Source organism: Mercurialis annua, linkage group LG4, assembly GCF_937616625.2.
Source record: "Mercurialis annua linkage group LG4, ddMerAnnu1.2, whole genome shotgun sequence".
Taxonomy (NCBI): domain Eukaryota; kingdom Viridiplantae; phylum Streptophyta; class Magnoliopsida; order Malpighiales; family Euphorbiaceae; genus Mercurialis; species Mercurialis annua.
In genome coordinates, this window is record NC_065573.1 from 32,468,974 (window position 1) to 32,487,542 (window position 18,569).

At 36.6% G+C, this 18,569-nt stretch overlaps 1 protein-coding gene across 5 annotated transcripts; it reads left to right on the forward strand.

The window, feature by feature from the left end:
• Positions 1–7,950: 7,950 nt before the first annotated feature.
• Positions 7,951–18,525, forward strand: LOC126679458 (DNA mismatch repair protein MSH4). 5 transcript variants are annotated; one of them, XM_050374493.2, is made up of 24 exons: positions 7,962–8,179; positions 8,522–8,725; positions 8,805–8,840; positions 8,914–9,026; positions 9,585–9,630; positions 10,041–10,087; positions 10,279–10,386; positions 10,465–10,618; positions 11,258–11,330; positions 11,464–11,609; positions 11,694–11,779; positions 12,166–12,305; positions 12,415–12,554; positions 12,639–12,689; positions 13,442–13,505; positions 14,416–14,559; positions 14,645–14,712; positions 14,845–14,903; positions 15,842–15,998; positions 16,547–16,599; positions 16,682–16,780; positions 17,646–17,760; positions 17,839–17,961; positions 18,108–18,525. In XM_050374493.2, exons 1-24 carry the CDS (start codon positions 8,114–8,116, stop codon positions 18,270–18,272), a joined length of 2,457 nt encoding a protein of 818 aa, XP_050230450.1. In that variant the 5' UTR covers positions 7,962–8,113; the 3' UTR covers positions 18,273–18,525. The 5 variants fall into 5 exon arrangements, 4 of the variants coding, with proteins under 4 accessions (XP_050230453.1, XP_050230452.1, XP_050230450.1 ...); XM_050374494.2 differs by having other exon boundaries at positions 7,964–8,179; positions 10,543–10,618; XR_008790615.1 differs by lacking the exon at positions 18,108–18,525 and having other exon boundaries at positions 7,952–8,179; positions 16,682–16,755; positions 17,839–17,928.
• Positions 18,526–18,569: the final 44 nt, after the last annotated feature.

An 18,569-nucleotide genomic window follows, 5' to 3' on the forward strand; every position in this document is an offset into this window, starting at 1 on the left:
ATGAACCGGCATATGAATAATATATATAATAATTTCTTTTTGATGAATATATATTTAATAATTATTGATAGTATTTTTTTATGAGAGATAAATATTTCAAGAAATCAATTTTTTTGAAACCAAACATGTCCAACCTTGTCCTTACTTTTATATCATTTGTTGAATTGTAATTTATACACAAAATGCTTGGTTCCTGAGAATGCTATGCATGTTTTTAGCTCACTATTATAAACAGGGGAGGCCTTTGTTGCTGAGGGGATTGTGCGCTCTGGTCCTCGAGTTGCAGGAAGAGATGGAGTCCAAACATCGAAAGCTGTCGATGAACGAATAAGGTGGGTTGCTTTTCTTACTTGTAATGTTTAATTAGTCATGGTCATTGTTCCATTCAATAGCCTTTTGAATATGATTCTGAATATAATCTAACTTGATTTTTCAGATATGATGAACTACATCATGGGTCTAGCTATCTAGAACACCTTGACTTCCTCTCTGCAATTCGAGCACGAGGTGAAAAACTTCCTGCAGTTGATTTGCAGGACGGTTTTATACTGGTAGCTATTGGAGTTGCAGCTCAACTTTCTATTGAGAAGGGTCGATTTGTTACACTTAGTGAAGTCATGGACGGACATTTTTAAGTAGGAGTGTGCAAAAACCAAAGATAACTGAATTACAGAACAGAATAGCTAAAACAAATTTTGTTGGATTTGGTTTTGGGAGTATAAAATTCAGTTCGGTTTTAGTACATATTGAACCAAAAAGGAACTGAAAAAATCGACCAAACCAACTGGCTTTGGTTTGAATATTCACTAATTGTATATTCTTGTAAATTTAGTTCGGTTGATTTTGACAAAAAAACAGTTTGGTTTTAACTGTTTCGACCATCTTTTTTTTTTTTTTTTTTTTTTTTTTTTTTTTTAACTGAGATATATTAGATGAAAAGCAGTTACAAATTAATGTTACCAAACATGAACCAAAATGTAATAACTAAATTTAACTAATTGCAGTACTAAAGGATACGACGTTTGACTTCTTGTACCCAAATGTGAGCTTCCTGGTTTTGGTTTCTTGGAACCGATTGGATTACAGCCGATGTGAAGGAATTTAGAAGACGCCAGATGTCTGCACAAATACCCTGTAGCGATGCTATTGAGCATTTTTTTGAATTTATGATTGTGGATACTTGTAGGGCATCACCTTCAAAAATGGCCTTTGTCCAACCTCTGGAAAGTGCCCAGTTCATGGCCTCCCTTAGGGCCATCATTTCCAAAATTCCCGGATCCCATATAAAGCAGAATGTCGTTGAAAATTTCCCTTGAAGGCGCCTGTGTTCATCCATTGCAACAATTCCAGCAAATCCCTGTTTCCTTTGTTTGTGGACCGCAGCATCATAGTTTAGCTTTGTGAACCCTGTTGGAATATCTTGGATATTTGATTGGTATGGATTGTTGGGAGGAGCAGCATTGGGCATTGGTATCAAGGACTGCTCAAATTCTTCTGCGTCCTGTATGATACTTCGGATTGTCCCCTCAATTGTTGGAAGGTTGTCTTTGAAAATGCGACTATTTCTTGCCTTCCAAATGTGCCACAATGTAAAGCAATATAATGTTAAAGCTTGTGTTTCGGAATCCAGGTTTTGCAGTTGTGATGTCGTATGCTTCCAATGGAGTGAAAAGCTTGGGAATGTATCCCAGTCGGATCTGAAATTCAGAGGACCTTGGAACCATACTTGTCTTGCAAAAGGGCAGAATAATAGGAGATGTGTAAGACTTTCTGTTTCTTCACAAAACTTGCAGTTTGGTGGTAACAGTAGTCGTTGGTGTAGAGCCATGCCCGTTGGGAGTCCCTCATGAAGACATCGCCAAATGAATACTTTTATTTTGTTTGGGATTTGTAGACCCCATAAAAATTTCCAATCTGGTTTGGAGAGATGGGGAATGGTTGATTGATATTCCCTGAGTCCTTTATTATGTGCAATATGATACCCTGACTTCACCGTGTAGTTCCCATCTCTGGTGTGGTGCCAAATTAGTTTATCTGAATGTGGCCAGTAAGGAAGTGGTAGGGCAAGAATGGTTCTTGCATCCTCCTGAGCAAAGATCTCCAGAATCATACTTGTTTTCCAATTCCTTGTAGTTTGATTGATGAGGTCAGATATTACTCCTGTAGTTTGTTGCTGTGTCGTTCTGGCCTTTGGAAGGAATGGATAATTTCCTGGAATCCATGGCTCCTTAAAATAATTCAGTGTACTTCCATCATTAATTTGCCATCGAAGACCTTGGATAAGCAGCTCTCTACCCCACAGTAAGCTTCTCCAACCCCACGAGGGTCTTCCAGATAATTTCCCTTCCAATATTGTGGTTGTAGGGAAGTACTTACTTTGGTATACTTGATAAATTAGTGATTGTGGATTGTGCATGATTCTCCATAATTGTTTTGCTAGAAGAGCCTGGTTGAAACTTGATAAATCTTTAAATCCTAATCCTCCTTCCCATTTTTTGTGGCTCATTGTACTCCAAGCTATCCAACTTAGTTTTCTCTCTGAATGTTTCTGCCCCCACCAGAATTGTCTTACCAGCTGCTGAATACGCTGACATAGGGAAGCAGGCAGTCTGAAACACATCATAGCAAAGATTGGAATGGCTGAGGCAACTGCTTTGATCAAAATTTCCTTTCCTGCCGATGAGAGAAATTTTTCTTTCCATCCATTCAATTTAGCGTTGACAGCTGATAGAATAGCAGAGAAGGTTTGATTTTTGGATCTCAATATCTGATATGGTAGACCAAGGTATTTTTCTTGAACTGCATTTTGCGGTATCCCCAGCATTGTGGAATACAGGCTGCATTGATAATTGTCCACATTGGCACTAAAGAAGACTGAAGATTTGCCATAATTTATGAATTGTCCACTTTGATTACCATATGAGTTTAAGATGGCTTGAATATTTAGAATATCAGACAATGTGGCTCTGGAGAAGATGATTGTGTCATCTGCAAACAGTAAGTGTGTAATCATGGGGCATCTATAGTTTATTTTGATGCCTTGAAGAGTTTTGGCAATGACAGCTGCGCTAATAATCTGTGTTAATCCTTCCGAGCAGAGTACATATAGTAATGGTGATAAGGGGTCACCCTGTCTGATTCCACGAGATGGTGTGAAATAGCCATGCGTTGATCCGTTGATGCGAATGGAATAGGTCACTGATTGTATGCATTTCATGATCCATGCAACAAATATTGGATGAAAGCCCCAAGCATTAAGGATCTCCTTAATATAATGCCACTCTAGACGATCGTATGCTTTACTAATATCAAGTTTCAGAGCCATGAAATGAAGATTACCTGTTGTTTTTGTTTTCAAATAATGGATGATTTCATGAGCTAGTAGAATATTGTCTGAAATTGATCTTCCCTTAGTGAAGGCATTTTGGTTGTGAGAAGTGATTTTGGGAATGATTGTTTGCAGTCTTGAGGTTAGGATTTTAGAGATGATTTTGTAATATACAGAACAAAGGCTGATGGGTCGGAAGTCAGATACCTGTGTTGGTTTTTTGTGTTTTGGAATTAAAGCAATTGTAGTATGGTTTAAACTTTTGAGCATTTGACCTCCTTGGAAGAAATGTTTAATAGCTTTGGTAATATCCTCCTGAATAGTATTCCAGTATTGATGGTAAAAGAGGGACGTGAAACCATCACTCCCTGGGGCTTTGGATGGGTTTATTGAATGGACCGCATTATTGATTTCCTGGTTTGAGACTGGTTTACATAGAGCAGTATTCATATCCAAAGTGACTCTATTTGGAAAGGGATGAATTACCTCTGAATGCGCCAAATGAGAGTTAGATGTAAACTGGTCTATGAAGTGCTCCAGTATTATGTTTTGAATAAGCTGTGGACTTGTTTGCCAATTCCCCATTGCATCATAGAGGCCTAAAATGGTATTATGTCTTCGTCGTTGCATGGTTGAGGCATGGAAGTATTTGGTGTTGTGGTCTCCTAATTGGAGCCATATTTGACGGGATTTTTGTTGCCAAAATTCATTCTCTTGCTTCCTGGCTTCAAATAGTTGCTGCTCTAATTGCCTGATGAAAGGCCAATGTATATACATTGGCGGCTGAGATTTGGCATTCTGGAGTTGAGCCATGATTTTTCCTATTTTTGCTTTTGCATTGATTTTGGATGATTTGTTCCAGTTAACCAGAGCATGTCGAGTAGCTTTTAATTTTTGGTGAACCTGGAACATTGATGATCCAGTGTAAGGGGTGGCCCATGCTTGCTCAATAATAGTGGGGACTTCTGGATGGTTAATCCATTGCTTGTCAAAATGGAATGAGCTCTTTGGCCTTGCAATGGTGGTATCTGTTGTGAGAAGTAGAGCACAATGGTCTGATCCTATTACATCCAGATGTTGGACTTGGGCGTGGACGTGCTGCTGAAGCCATTCAGAATTGGCAAGTACACGATCAATTCTTTCTTGAATGAGGTTTGGGTGTGCTCTTCTGTTACTCCAAGTATAATCACATCCAGTGTAGCCTAAACTATGTAAGTTCATATTAAAAAGGAAATTGTGGAATATTACATGTTGTAGTGGGTCAAAAGGAAGCCCTCCTAGTTTATCAGAGTTCTCTAGTACATCATTGAAGTCCCCCAAAAAAACAAAAGACCGACAAAGGCTAGATTTCAAACTAGCAAGACTCTGAAACTGGCCATCTCTAATAGATTGTTTAGTATTAAGATGGCAACTAACTACATCAAAACAGACATCATATTGATCTATCAGAGACATTGCTACAAAAAAACTATCATACTTATGAACATGAACTTGGATATCCATGTTCCACAAAACAAGCATGCCTCCTGATATTCCTTGAGGTTCAATCACAAAGTGATACTTGAATTTTAAATTCTTTGTCAGTGCGAGGATTTTTTGTACCTTATTTTTAGTTTCAACTATCATGACCATGTCTGGAATATTGGCTTTGCACATGGTCTGCAGTTGTTGAATTGTCAGGGGATTCCCCAACCCCTGACAATTCCAGAAGAGAAGCTTCATGGATCGTTTGGAGACCCTTCTAGGGAGGTCTCCTCATCCCTGAATAGTGAGTCTGGATCAAACGGTTCCTCCAGCTCTTCCTCAATGATTGGCAGTTGGGTGGTAGAGAGAAAGAACGGTGGCAGCTCATGTGGAAAAGCATCAGTACTGTGAGTGGTTTTGCAGATCTTGAATTGCTCACTTTCATATTGAGTGATCCATTCCAGCTTCCTTTTCCCTTCCAGGGCATGTAGACCCGTGGTTTCATTTTCATACAGGATAGCAGATTGTTTACGGAACAGTCGAGTCCAGCTACTTGTGGTTTTGACAGTGGAGCTTGCTATGTCTGGTTGATACTTAGTTTGTAAAGCCTGTCCCAGAATGGGATGCAAATTGTAGTCATCAACACAAGCTTCTTGAAACAGAGTGAGAATCTCTTCCTGATATGCTTCATTGGACCCTGATGCAACATTTGGATGGTGTGGGTTGTTGCGGTAAAGAAGATCCAAGCAGATCTCCACCTGTTCAATCTCAGCAAGCATGATCTGTGGGCCGCCATTAATGAATTTGGCTTTTAGATGTGGGCTGAGGAGATGGATCAGGTGTTGAGGTAAGTAGACCGGTTTTGGGTATTTTGGGGGCCCAATGTTTTTTGGGGTGTTGAGCTGCAAAATGGGGTGGGTACTGGGAACAGTAGTGTATGTAGGATTAATGATGATTCCCTGGGAAAAGTCTAGTAGTGCCGTCGTAAGCAAACTAGTATTATGACTTGTGCGGGAGGTGACAGGTGGCTTGGTCTGAGCATGAAATTGAAAAGGAGTTTGTTGAATTAGAGGCTCTTTACCTTTGGTCGGGTCACGTGTGGCCTCTGTAGTGGGATATTTGTCTGACAGTGGGATTTTTGGCTGCTGAGGCATCCTAGTGTTTTCCATTATCTCGATACCTGCATTAGTGGTTGTGCATGGATACTGTAGCATGCAACTCTGAGGAGAGGAAACCACCGGTATAGCTACCTGTGTTGCGACTGGATGGACAGTACCGGTAACATGACGACAATGTTGTGGACGTCGATTATCTGTCTGGAAGTGGGATTCATAGTCTTGTTTGTTCTGAACCAAAGAGCTGTGCACCAGAGGTGCAGTTCCTAAAGATGGACCATATGGTAAGGGCTTCCCTGGTTGCATGTAGATTCGCCGAGCTTCATTATCAATACGGTACCTGCAAGCACGAATCATATGGCCCATACGCCCACAATAGAAGCAGGTATCAGGAAACCCCTCGTACTTAAAATCAACCCATACTGCAGCTGGTGTATCAGGATTGTTTGTGACACCTTTACTGAATGGTTTATTTGCCAGCATTTCCACCTTGATCCTTAAGAATTGCTGTCTCCATATAGGGTTAGAGACATCAAAATCAATTTCCAGTAGACGGTGAAAGAGAGTACCTATCTTGGTTGCATTTTTTTCTGTGATTTGGTTGCGTGGGAGACCATGGACTTGCACCCAAAAGATAGTTGTGCGAAACTGGATATGCCTCATATTCTTGTGTGGAGGCCATTCCTTAATAACCATATGCTGATGAAGGATGTTCCATGGTCTGTGAGCTAGCACAAAATCATAGTCTTGTTTGTTTTCAAATGCAAAGCTAAAGAGACTGAACGAAACCCTCTCTACCAAGATAGCTCCAGTAGGGTTCCATTCTTGTTGCACCCATTCTTGGACTTCCTGAGCTTCAAAAGTTTTTTTGGTGAGGATTCTTCCCAGGAGAGTCCATTGATATTTTGTAGGTACCGCTTCATTATCATCTTGTAGGTTGATGGTTAGGTCTGAAACAGTCATTTTTTTGGTGCGTTCAGTGAGCTCAGAGATGGAGGGGTAGTACTGTTTTTTTGAGCGATAAGAAGAAGATGAGGCCATTGGGTTGGAGAAAGAAATAAAATGAGGGTGGTAGGATTTAAAACAAATCCAGTTTAAAGTGCAGGTAAGTGAACAGCCGGTTGAGTGTTGTGCAAATATCCAAGCAAAAGATATCATTTGCCCTGACTGGTGTGCCATGTGGCCTTTTTCCTCTTCCCTAAGCCGGAAGTACTTCAAGTGCTTCATCTGAGAAGATGAAGAGAAAGGGTCGCGCGTGGGGCGCGTTCAAATTTCCCGCTTCTTGTCCTTCTAACGCTTCACTACGTGTCTCTGATTTTTGTGAACTCTGCTGTCTGACTTCGACCATCTTGTTGAATGTATCACTATATTTAAGATAATACAATTTGTAATTCTATTACTCGTACTATAGCAATGTGTATGATGCATTTTTCTTGTCCAGATTTAAAAATAATACACAACATCCATAAATCAAGACTCATTTTTAGGTTACTTCTCATATTCCTAATTATTCTGAGGCTGTATTTTCATGTTTGCTGGTGGAGACTAATTATTCTGAGGCTGTATTTTCATGTTTGCAGGTGGAGACTAGGGGTATAAACGGGCTGAGCCCGACTTAGGCCAAGCTCGAGCTCGAGTTTGTTATACAAGCTCGAATGGACCTAAATTTAAAGGTCAAGCTCAACCAATTACCGAGCTATTCGATCTCGACTCAAATTCAATAAAAAATACATTTAATAATTATAATTATAATATTTGATGTATTTTATTTTTTTTAGTATGAAACATAATATTTAATCAATTACTAAGAGGATATAAATTTAAATTTAAAGATACGAAAATCAACATAATTAAAAATATTTTTTAATATTTTATATGTATCAGGCCCGTTTAGGTTCGCGAGCTTCACGATCCCTCTTATTTGATACTCGAGTTCGGCTCGAGATGAAGTTCGAGTAGTTCGAGCTTGAGCTCGGCTCGAATTTTTCGAATCGATCTCGAGTAACTCGTGAGTAGCCCAACTTGTTTGGAGACCAGTCTCTTCATAGCTTTCTTTTCGGGCCTTAAGCCCATTAGTAAATTCAAGTGCGCAGTTTAAGCAGGCTACGCTCGTGCTCAAAGTAGAAACAGCTCCTAATCGTTTAAATGTATCACAACTTGGCGCGCATTAGCAAGTTCTGTTTCACTTATTTTGAATCGAATCAAAATGGAAGAAGACGGAGGAGAGAGATCGAACATCGTCATCGGCCTAATCGAAAACCGAGCCAAAGAGGTAAAACTGTGCGATGTGCTTTACTCCTTGAATTGAATTCACATTTTTTAGCTCAAAATGTTAAAATCTAAACTTATCTGCTTTATTTCTTCGATTATATATTTCTATCGTATACTATTTGAATCCGTGAACCGCTATCGATTCGATTTATGCAGGAGATGCTTGTTTTCAGGTTACAGTTATATTTTTAGCTCTAAATTTAGTGAAAAGATTAAGCGATTATAGTTAATTTGAATGAAGTAACGTGAAATTTCGTGTGATTCGAGTATTCATGTAGACTGTGTTATACTTTAGACAAGTTTTTATGTAACCTAAATTAACTGATTTTTAACTAATTATTAGGTTGGAATGGCTGCTTTTGACTTGAGGTCAGCATCGTTGCATCTATCTCAGTATATAGAAACTAGCAGCTCTTACCAGAATACAAAAACTCTTTTGCAATTCTTTGATCCTATGATGGTTATTGTTCCTCCTAATAAATTTGCACCTGATGGAATGGTTGGAGTTTCGGAACTTTTAGATCGATCCTATTCTTCAGTCAAGAAGGTGATTTCCTTTTGCATTCCTCATTTTATCTGTGTAGATTGTATAAATTGAATATTTGATTATCTATATATTTCTGTAGGTTGCGATGGCGCGTGGTTGCTTTGATGACACCAAGGTTGCACAATAAATTTCTTACTGTTGACTGCTGTTTCAGTTTTAGTAATGCCTTTTTCCCTTACTTATTCCAGGGTGCTGTACTAATTAAAAGTCTAGCTGCCAAGGAACCTTCAGCACTTGGTCTCGATACTTACTACAAACAATATTATCTTTGTCTGGCTGCTGCTGCAGCTACAATAAAGTGGTACTCTCAGATTTTTAACTTTTTGCATATTTGATATATTCAGATTATGTTAATTTAAATGTAGCTCATTTAGTTTGGCCATCATTAGCCCTGGGATTACATTTTGAAACAATTTATATTAGATTCTAGAGGCGTTGGTTAAGCAGTCCTGAACTATTCAACCAGGAAGAATTGAAGTATTATGAATACTTGGTTAATTGTTTTCAGAGTTGATATATGAGAAAAATGTTTTGCATCTCAGAAATATTGTTATGTTGAAAACCCAAAAAACAACAGCATGTTGGACACTTATTTCTGTGCCTCATAAACTAAAGATCAAAATATCCTTGATTGCCCATACGGTGTCCTTAAAATATTGATGCCATATTTCTGTTGTTGCCCTAAACTTGTTCATGTGATGATTCTTTTAACCTTTGTCACCTTTTGATGTCTCCTTATATATTAATATATTGTCTCCTTAAATTTGTGAGTTAATTTGAGTACATTTGTTGCAATATTTTAACATTATCTACCTGCTAAATGATTCTGAAATGCAAGCTTCAACTGTATTATACGCAGGATAGAAGCTGAGAAAGGGGTCATTGTTACCAACCATTCATTGTCGGTATGTACTTTTCTCATCTCTCTCTGCTTTAACTAACTGAAAATTATTCACAAAAGTCATATCCAATGGATATTGCATATAGCAAAGTTTTTAGTTATTTATGTTACCAAGAATTATAAATTTAACCAGTCTATCTATGATAGAGTTCAGATATTTCTCTCAAATTTCTCTTGGAGCTCTTAACTTATTTATGCAAGCGATCCAAATTGGGATCTTTCTTTTAGATGTATAATTTTGTTAATGCTTCATGATGCAGTGGGGACCATGTAATATCAGCTATATAAAACTTATACCTCAAATGAGAAAAACTCAATCTGTTCTCCTATGTAAAACAACTTCATCTGCATGTGTACTTACAATCTATGTAATCAAGGATTCTGACCATTTGTTGTTGAAATATTGGTATCCAGGTTACTTTTAATGGTTCATTTGACCACATGAATATCGATGCAACAAGGTAAAATTTTCTTATTTCTCTGTCTCAGTTTCAGTGTATGAACAGATCATGTTAGGATGTCAGTAATTTTGATCCCTTTTAAAATAGAATTTTCATATTGATAATTATTTGGAAGAAGAACCCATGTTTGATATTCTATCCAAAGATTTTTTTTTCTCAAAAACATTTCATATAATTGTTTCTTTTGGCAGTGTTCAGAATTTGGAAATTATCGAGCCACTTCATTCTTCACTTTGGGGCACAACAAACAAAAAAAGAAGTCTATTCCATATGCTCAAGACGACAAAAACCATAGGAGGGTATGTAACACTCATTTAATATACTGGATCTGGCAATATTATAGCTCAAGCAAAACTTCGATCCTTCCTAATTTTCAGAAGCTTTTCATGTATCTTCTTGGAGTATTGGCTGGTTCTCTATTGTCCTGTAAATGTTGAGTTGGATTTCTTCTCCAGGACTAGACTTCTACGGGCCAATCTACTGCAGCCTTTAAAAGATATAGAAACTATCAATACTCGTCTTGATTGCCTGGTTAGTGTGGGCTTCTGCCATCTCAAATTTCTAGAATGGAAATGGAGCTAAGAATTTCTTTATTCTGTTGCGCCTTGACGAGCATTTTGACTTTATTCGCAAGTAGCTAAAAGCATAATCTGCGATTCACATTAGACCATGATTCAGAAAATAAGAAAACTACAGAGAAAGGGTCATGCTGAGTTTAACATTGATATGGAATTTTCATGATTGTTATGTGCATGAAACCAGATTTAGTGACCACACTCGGAACCATGTAAAAGGAATAGAAGGAGAGGAAATGAGAGAGAGAGGGAGACGAAAAAGACATGATGGACTTCATAATAGTTTTGGTTCATTCACGTAGTCAGTTCACAAATATTGCTCAGACCTTGTGCATCTGTATTGGACACTGGACAGTTGTTGCATAGTTATATTATAAATGATAAACCTACTTGGTGAAATCATTTAATGATCTAGGTTGAATCCCTTAAGTTGGTTGTACAAGATAGTACTCAACATTGCCAACCAAGACGCTGGACACATACTGTTAGATTTTATTTGCTAATGACATTTTTTAAAATTTGTTTTTTAGCTTTAGATCATTGAATTTTATGAACAGCGTGCACAGGTTAATCTCCTAATATTTTCTAATTTCAGGATGAACTCATGAGCGATGAACAACTGTTCTTTGGCCTCTCGCAGGTTCTGCGGAAGTTTCCAAAAGAGACTGGTATGCAAAAGTCTAAGCAAGAAGTAACAACATAATTGATATATTGCCTCCACTGTAAACATATTTGATGTGATGGTAGTTTTTGCTTTTTGTGGAAGTTAAAGTGACTGCTCTTGTTCTGCTCTTTATTCAGATAGAGTTCTCTGTCATTTCTGCTTTAAGCCAAAGAAAGTGACGAATGAGGTTGTGGGTGCTGATAATGCTAGAAAGAGTCAGGTCTTGATATCAAGTATTATTCTACTTAAAACTGCTTTAGATGCCTTGCCTTTACTCTCAAAGGTGAAATTAAGTTTGCTTTCTTTCTCATACACTATAAGGATTTCTTTGAACGCAAATACATGATGTTTTTTATTAAAATTTCAGGTGCTTAAATCTGCAAAAAGTTTCCTTCTTGAAAATGTTTACAAGAATGTATGTGCAAATGACAAATTTGCCTCCATCAGAAAGAGGTACATTTCAATTCTCGTTGCTGAGTTGTAGAAACATTACCATTGTTTTTGAGTTTCCTGATCTTAGCTGACCAAGACTATGAGCTGCTTGTTACTAAAAGAAGTCTCAAAAATATAGTATAAAATAGGTTTTATTATATGCAGCCTATACAATTAATTGAAGCTTTGTGAACAGTTTATTATTCTTGCTGTAGTTTTTCTGCATGCAATAAGAACAATTGATTTTCCATCCTGTTTAAGTTGTCCATAGGTGTTTCTGCATTGTGACAGTTGGAGGTTCAGGACAACCATGCTGTTCCATTCACATCCAATCTTATTAACACTAACTATTAGCAATTCCATATTCCTCCTGAAATAGCTTCTCTCTTTTTGTTTTGATCCTAAAGAATTGGGGAGGTGATAGATGAAGATGTGCTTCATGCACGAGTCCCTTTTGTTGCCCGGACGCAACAGTGTTTTGCTGTCAAGGCTGGAATCGACGGGCTTCTGGATATCGCACGGAGAACATTCTGCGACACCAGTGAAGGTTTCTATCATCTAGGCTCCTAAGCCTTTTTTTTGTGTTGTTAATACAAATGATTATCCATTTATATTCTTTCTTCTTGTTTTTGTTGTTCTTGTATCAAATATGACAGCTATACATAATCTTGCAAACAAGTATCGCGAAGAATTCAAGATGCCAAATTTGAAACTTCCATTTAATAACAGACAAGGTTTTTACTTTAGCATTCCACAGAAGGACATTCACGGAAAGCTTCCAACCAAGTTCATTCAGGTTGTTGAACAACATCCTCTCTATTTGAATTTACAATTTAAAGCTCCTTACCATCTATTCATATACTAGTGTAATATAAATCAGGTCTTGAAACATGGAAACAATGTACATTGCTCCACTTTGGAACTTGCTTCTGTGAGTATTATCTTCATTTTAAAAGACATGAAATATACTTACTCTGTGATTGTAAGAAGTGATGATATTGCAATTTTATGTTCCAGTTAATGTGATCTTAACACCTGCATATCAAACTGCGGGTGCATCTTTACCGCCACATCCGGTTATTAGAATGAACTTAGACAGCAGTCTGCTCTTTATTGATGACCGGCTCATGTTTATTTTATTAGGCTCATTGGTCATCTTATTAAGGTTCTGTTACAAATAATCGTACACAGTTGATGGAAAATATATTACCAAGTCTAAGAGCCTGAAATTCATTGCCCACTATTCAATCTTAGATAGACATGTAGAGCTTGAATTTTGTTAAGTTTAGTTTAGGATACAACTATGGCATTTTTGAGGGAGATGGATCTGGTAAAAGAGACTAAGTATGCCAGGTTTTCACTCATGACAGACCAATTCAAATGATAATTCTTGTCGTGGACATGTGTCCTCCGGGGATCCAGTTTATAGTTGGTTGTTTGCCCTTTTTACTGAATTACAAAACAGAACATCAGACATGAATTCAACTTTAAATGTAATGCCGATGGTAATTCACATGCTTGTCTTAAGCTATGGGAAGGATAAACATACTTCTGCATTAGGGTCCTATTTCATTATTTGTACTTCATATAATTGCTTTTATGCTATAGTTGTATGCTCAATTAAACTGGCTGTGTCTTAAGCATTAATCATTCATTGCTGCTCTATTGCAATAAATGATGCAGCTGAATTTCAGAAATAAGTCTGCAGCTGAAGAGTGCTATATAAGAACAGAAGTTTGCCTTGAAGGTTGTAGTAATATTCTATATACTCTTCAAAGTTGAATTTTGTAGTATTAATCTGTATACTCTTCAAATTCGATTTTCCTTTTATCGTGGAGTACTCCATTGCATCATTGTTTTAATGAAGTTCTTACTTTCTTTACCATAATTGACATCATGAAATATGCAATTTGATATGTCTAGAATTTGAAAGTAACTAATGGGTAACTGAAATAAACTGATCAGTAAAAGTTTAAATGCATTACACTTGTCTGGTGATTAAAAAAAAACACTTGTCTGGTCCTTTGGTCATGTTTCTTTAATAAGAGGATATATCCACTTTGTTCCTTGACTTTGTCATACTGGGATTCATTAATTCTTCATGACAGCAATGACTCTTGGTTGACTTGATTTTAATTTCTTATAAATATTTTTAAGTTCATCATTATTCGAGTTTCTAGCAAAACCTTACAACTTCAAAAAGGAGATGATACAACTATTTTGTCAGAAACAAAGTAAATAGTAATTTTAACATCCTTTGATGATCAAGGAAAACGCTATCATGTGATGAAGAAATTCAAACTACATATAAGGTTATAAATTTCATATTCATGTAAACATGAACAATAACTATTATAGTACATCTGACGTTTTCATTTTACTGGTCTAAAGGCGACTGATATGCCCTTTAATTGCAAAGTTTTACTCGTACTATCAATCTCATATAGTCACAGGAATTCTTTAAGCATCTCATGCATGTATTTCAAGTGCCATATACCAGCTATAACAATTGTAAGTCTTACGTTTCACTGGACTTCTTAGTGAGCTAGCAGAACCAGGTATAAATGGGACAGATTTTCTTGCCAGGCATATTCATGCTCAATATACATGTCCTATCTTTTCCTGTATAACTAACAGTAATTTCACTTGATTTTCAGCTCTATTAGATGCTATAAGACAAGATGTCTCAGTACTCACATTGCTTGCAGAGGTGTTGTGCCTTCTAGATATGATTGTTAATTCATTTGCTCACACAATTTCAACTAAGCTCGTTGACCGATATACTAGGCCAGAATTCACAAGTAAGCAAGTTCCATGTTCTGTTAGTTATATCTTGTGAATTTTCTGACGTGATTGGCCATAAATATTAATTTGCAATACTGGCAGGTAGTGGTCCATTGGCAATTGATGCAGGAAGACACCCAATCTTGGAAAGCATACACAATGATTTTGTTGTAAGTTTATTTTTACATTGTTTCACTGCTTTAAAATAGTAGACTACTCTGATTAAAGCAAACAAGAGTCTCGAGATCTGGTCAATTATGAACTGTCATAAGAGGTTAATTGATTGAAAGCTCTTTTTGCAGCCCAACAATCTCTTTATTTCAGAAGCATCAAACATGGTTATTATCATGGGTCCAAACATGTAAGCAATACTCTCATTATAGTTCCTCCAAGACTGAAGTATGATTTCTTATCAACTTGTAGATAATGTCTTTTTAGACCACATGGACTTGAATATGACCCAGCATTAAATTCCTTCACGTCAACCACCCAATGACCACTCGTTTCATTTTGAACATTAAAATTCAAAAGAAGACCCTAATAGAAATGCCTCGGATTTTTAGTACTTCAGGTGATGTGTTCATTTTATTATTTGAGTGGCCCTTGGATTATTATTCTGAAAAAGCAAAATAACATGGATGGTGCTGAAATATCTGTTCTTTTGATAATCTCACGAAGCGGCAGGTAAACCGTAAGCATAGCTTTATCTTTGGATCCATTAGGTGGTGCATTGCACTTCGAAAGTAACTATCTCATGTAATACATGTATCATGTCAATATGCAACACAGGTCTCCTGTTTTGATAAGTTTCACTTTTTTTATTTAAACAATCAGCAAATATCTAAAACAGGACCCATAATTTTTTTTAACTGTGAAAGATGTGCTGTATGTGGCATATATGTTGCATTGAATAATTTCCGCAAAAGTAACTCCTCCAATCTAAAAAGAAACCACCAAATTTGAACCAGAATTACATGAGCTGGAATTTCATTTTTCAATTGCTATAGGCTTCAGGTCTGTGCTTTTAACATCAACAGCAGGATTTTGTCTAAGAATCCAGTTGTTGTAAAAGGGATGAACTCAAATTTAACTGTTATGCACATCAACTTAAAATTATTGCCCTATGATTTGTTGTTTGGTTATACTTCAAAGTTTTTTTGGTGTTTTCATTTAACTTTTTGCATGTGCTCGCTGAGGTTTTATTCTATAAATTGTAGTACACTCTGACTTAAACAAGTTAAAACGTTACACTTAAGATGTCTATTCTGATTGTAGTTAGCTCTTTGTGATTTCCGACAGGAGTGGGAAAAGCACGTATCTTCAGCAAGTTTGTCTTATTGTCATTTTGGCTCAGATTGGTTGTTATATTCCTGCCCGCTTTTCTACTATAAGGATAGTTGATCGAATATTTACAAGGATGGGATCAGGCGACAATCTCGAGTCAAATTCCAGCACGGTCTAATTTCTAGTCTTAAATCTTGAATATACTAATCTCTTGTCTTATCATATATTTTCTACTCAATATAATACAAAAAAATGTTATTCTTAGAAGTTAAAACCACTCCGTACTAAGTAAGCTATATCAAGGTAGAAAATATAGAAGTTGAACATTTACCGACAAAAGTTAAATGAAATTACATAAATCTAAATGATTTATGCAGAGACAATTTGGTATTCATAAATTAATATCAATTTTTTTGCAAGTTTGGTAGCTACAGTTATCATTCTATGAAAACAAAAAACTACGTTGATCAGATACAAATTTTATGTTTGTTGAACTTGCAAATTAATGATCGGTTGGTTCCTACTCCCAATTATTCAGGAACCTAAGCAATACCTTCAATTTGATAATTTCTTGGTTTGTATTTACAAAACGTGTATTAAGGGTGAAGATTCATATGCAAGACCGCATTGATCACTCTTTTGGCAAATGCATACTACAAATGAATTGTGGTTTTGATGGTGAACTGTCCCATCACATTGATGTTTTGCATTGGGCTGCAGTTTATGACAGAGATGAAAGAGACGGCTTTCATAATGCAGAATGTTTCCCAAAGGTGATATATATCATTAGTTCTTACTACCAAGAAATGTGAAATCTATATTAAATAATGAATACATTACTTTTTTTGCTAACAGAAGCCTGATTATCATGGATGAGCTGGGGAGAGCTACTTCTTCTTCTGATGGATTTGCCATTGCCTGGAGCTGCTGTGAGCATTTGCTATCACTCAAAGCGTAACTATTCTACTTGCTCATATCTTGCCTGTTTATGAACGCTTTTTGGTTGAATAATCATTTAACAAGTAATTACATCAGTCAATACGTTCTACTTCCCAGTTCTAGATTTAAAGATATGATACACGAGTTGGATATTAAATTAAAATATTTGCTAACAAGAAGAACCAGCAATTAACATGAAGAAGCATGCATCTTTGTTTATGCAGCTATGCTGCTGGAGTTCATTCAAAACATGTATAGTTTATGTTGCTATCAACAGTTGTTAGAGCCTGCCAAATATTGAAGCCCATGATCTGATCTATAGCATATGATGAAAACCTTGTCTTACTGCATATTGGTTAAATAATCATATAAGAACTGTAGCTGACGTGATCTAATTGGCATGGACTATGACATGATACAATTTTCTTTTTCATTATATATTTATTCAGATTGGAGGATGAACACCTATGCTACACGGAAACTTATCGAGTCCTACATTTTGGAGTTCTATTTTTATTTCTGGAAATACTTTATAAACTCCAAAACTTTATCTGTAACATATTCTTGTAAAAAGTATTGTTTCGCTCTATCTTTACAATTATTTTTGTTTTGTGTAACAAAGATGACCATAAGCCAAATACAAGGTTAATTGGTTACTTGTTCTTGACATCTTTATTATTTTAGCTTTCAGATCCTTAGATGAAAATTATTGCTTCTCTCTTTGTTTCATTTTCATCTCTCTTCATGACTCTTGGATTGTAGTTACTCTCTTTATATACTTGAATTGCAGAGCTCTCTTCACAAAGAGCTACACGGACACGGATAAATTGTAAGATCATCATTGCCGCAGTTTGCTTACTTGTTGCATGATATTCCTCAGATATACCATATTTGCTACTCATATGGAGAACCTATCAGAACTAGCTACTATCTATCCAAATGCCAAACTTCTTCACTTAGATGTCGACGTAAAAAACAATCGCTTAGACTTCAAGGTAGTATTCCGAAGGGCATTTTACCTTAATTTTTGTTTATGAAGAGCTGGGGTGTATATTGAATCTTTGATCACTTAGTTTCAACTCATGGATGGACCGAGACATGTACCACATTACGGACTTCTATTAGCTGAAGTGGCCGGTCTACCAAGCTCAGTGATCGAAACGGCTAGAAGCATCACGTCAAAGATCAAGGAAAAGGTGATTCTTTTTCAATAGTTTATAGATTGTAGTTTAATGCCAATTACTGTATCATAACTTAAGACATCATTTGTTTCCTTGCCTTCATGTGTGAATAATGACATGTAATTTGAAAAGTGATAATTTTGCATTTTGAATTCAAACAGGAAATAGAGCAAATGGAAGTTAACTGCCAGCAGTATCAGCAATTGCGGATGCTGTATCATGCTGCTCAACGACTAATATGCTTAAAGTACTCCAGCCAAGATGAGGATTCCATTCGGCAAGCACTGCACAATCTTAAAGAGAACTACGAGAATGGAACACTGTAAAGCTTGGAACATGGCATTCTACCAGGAGGTATGCAGAATCCGAATCAAATTAAATTACCCAACATAAGACATTCAGTTCAGTTCAGTTTGACATCGCTAAAAAAGCTTGATTGATAAAGCATTTACAATATAGTTACTAGTTTGTACAAAGTTATAGCAACGTGATTGGTAAACATTTGTGTTAAGCCAAACTCGATGTATTGCGTTCATACAGATGTAGCTCATGACTTGAAGGTCTTGACATGTTCTTACATCTGCTAATTTGAGCAACTGGAGTCTATACGAATCATGCAATCA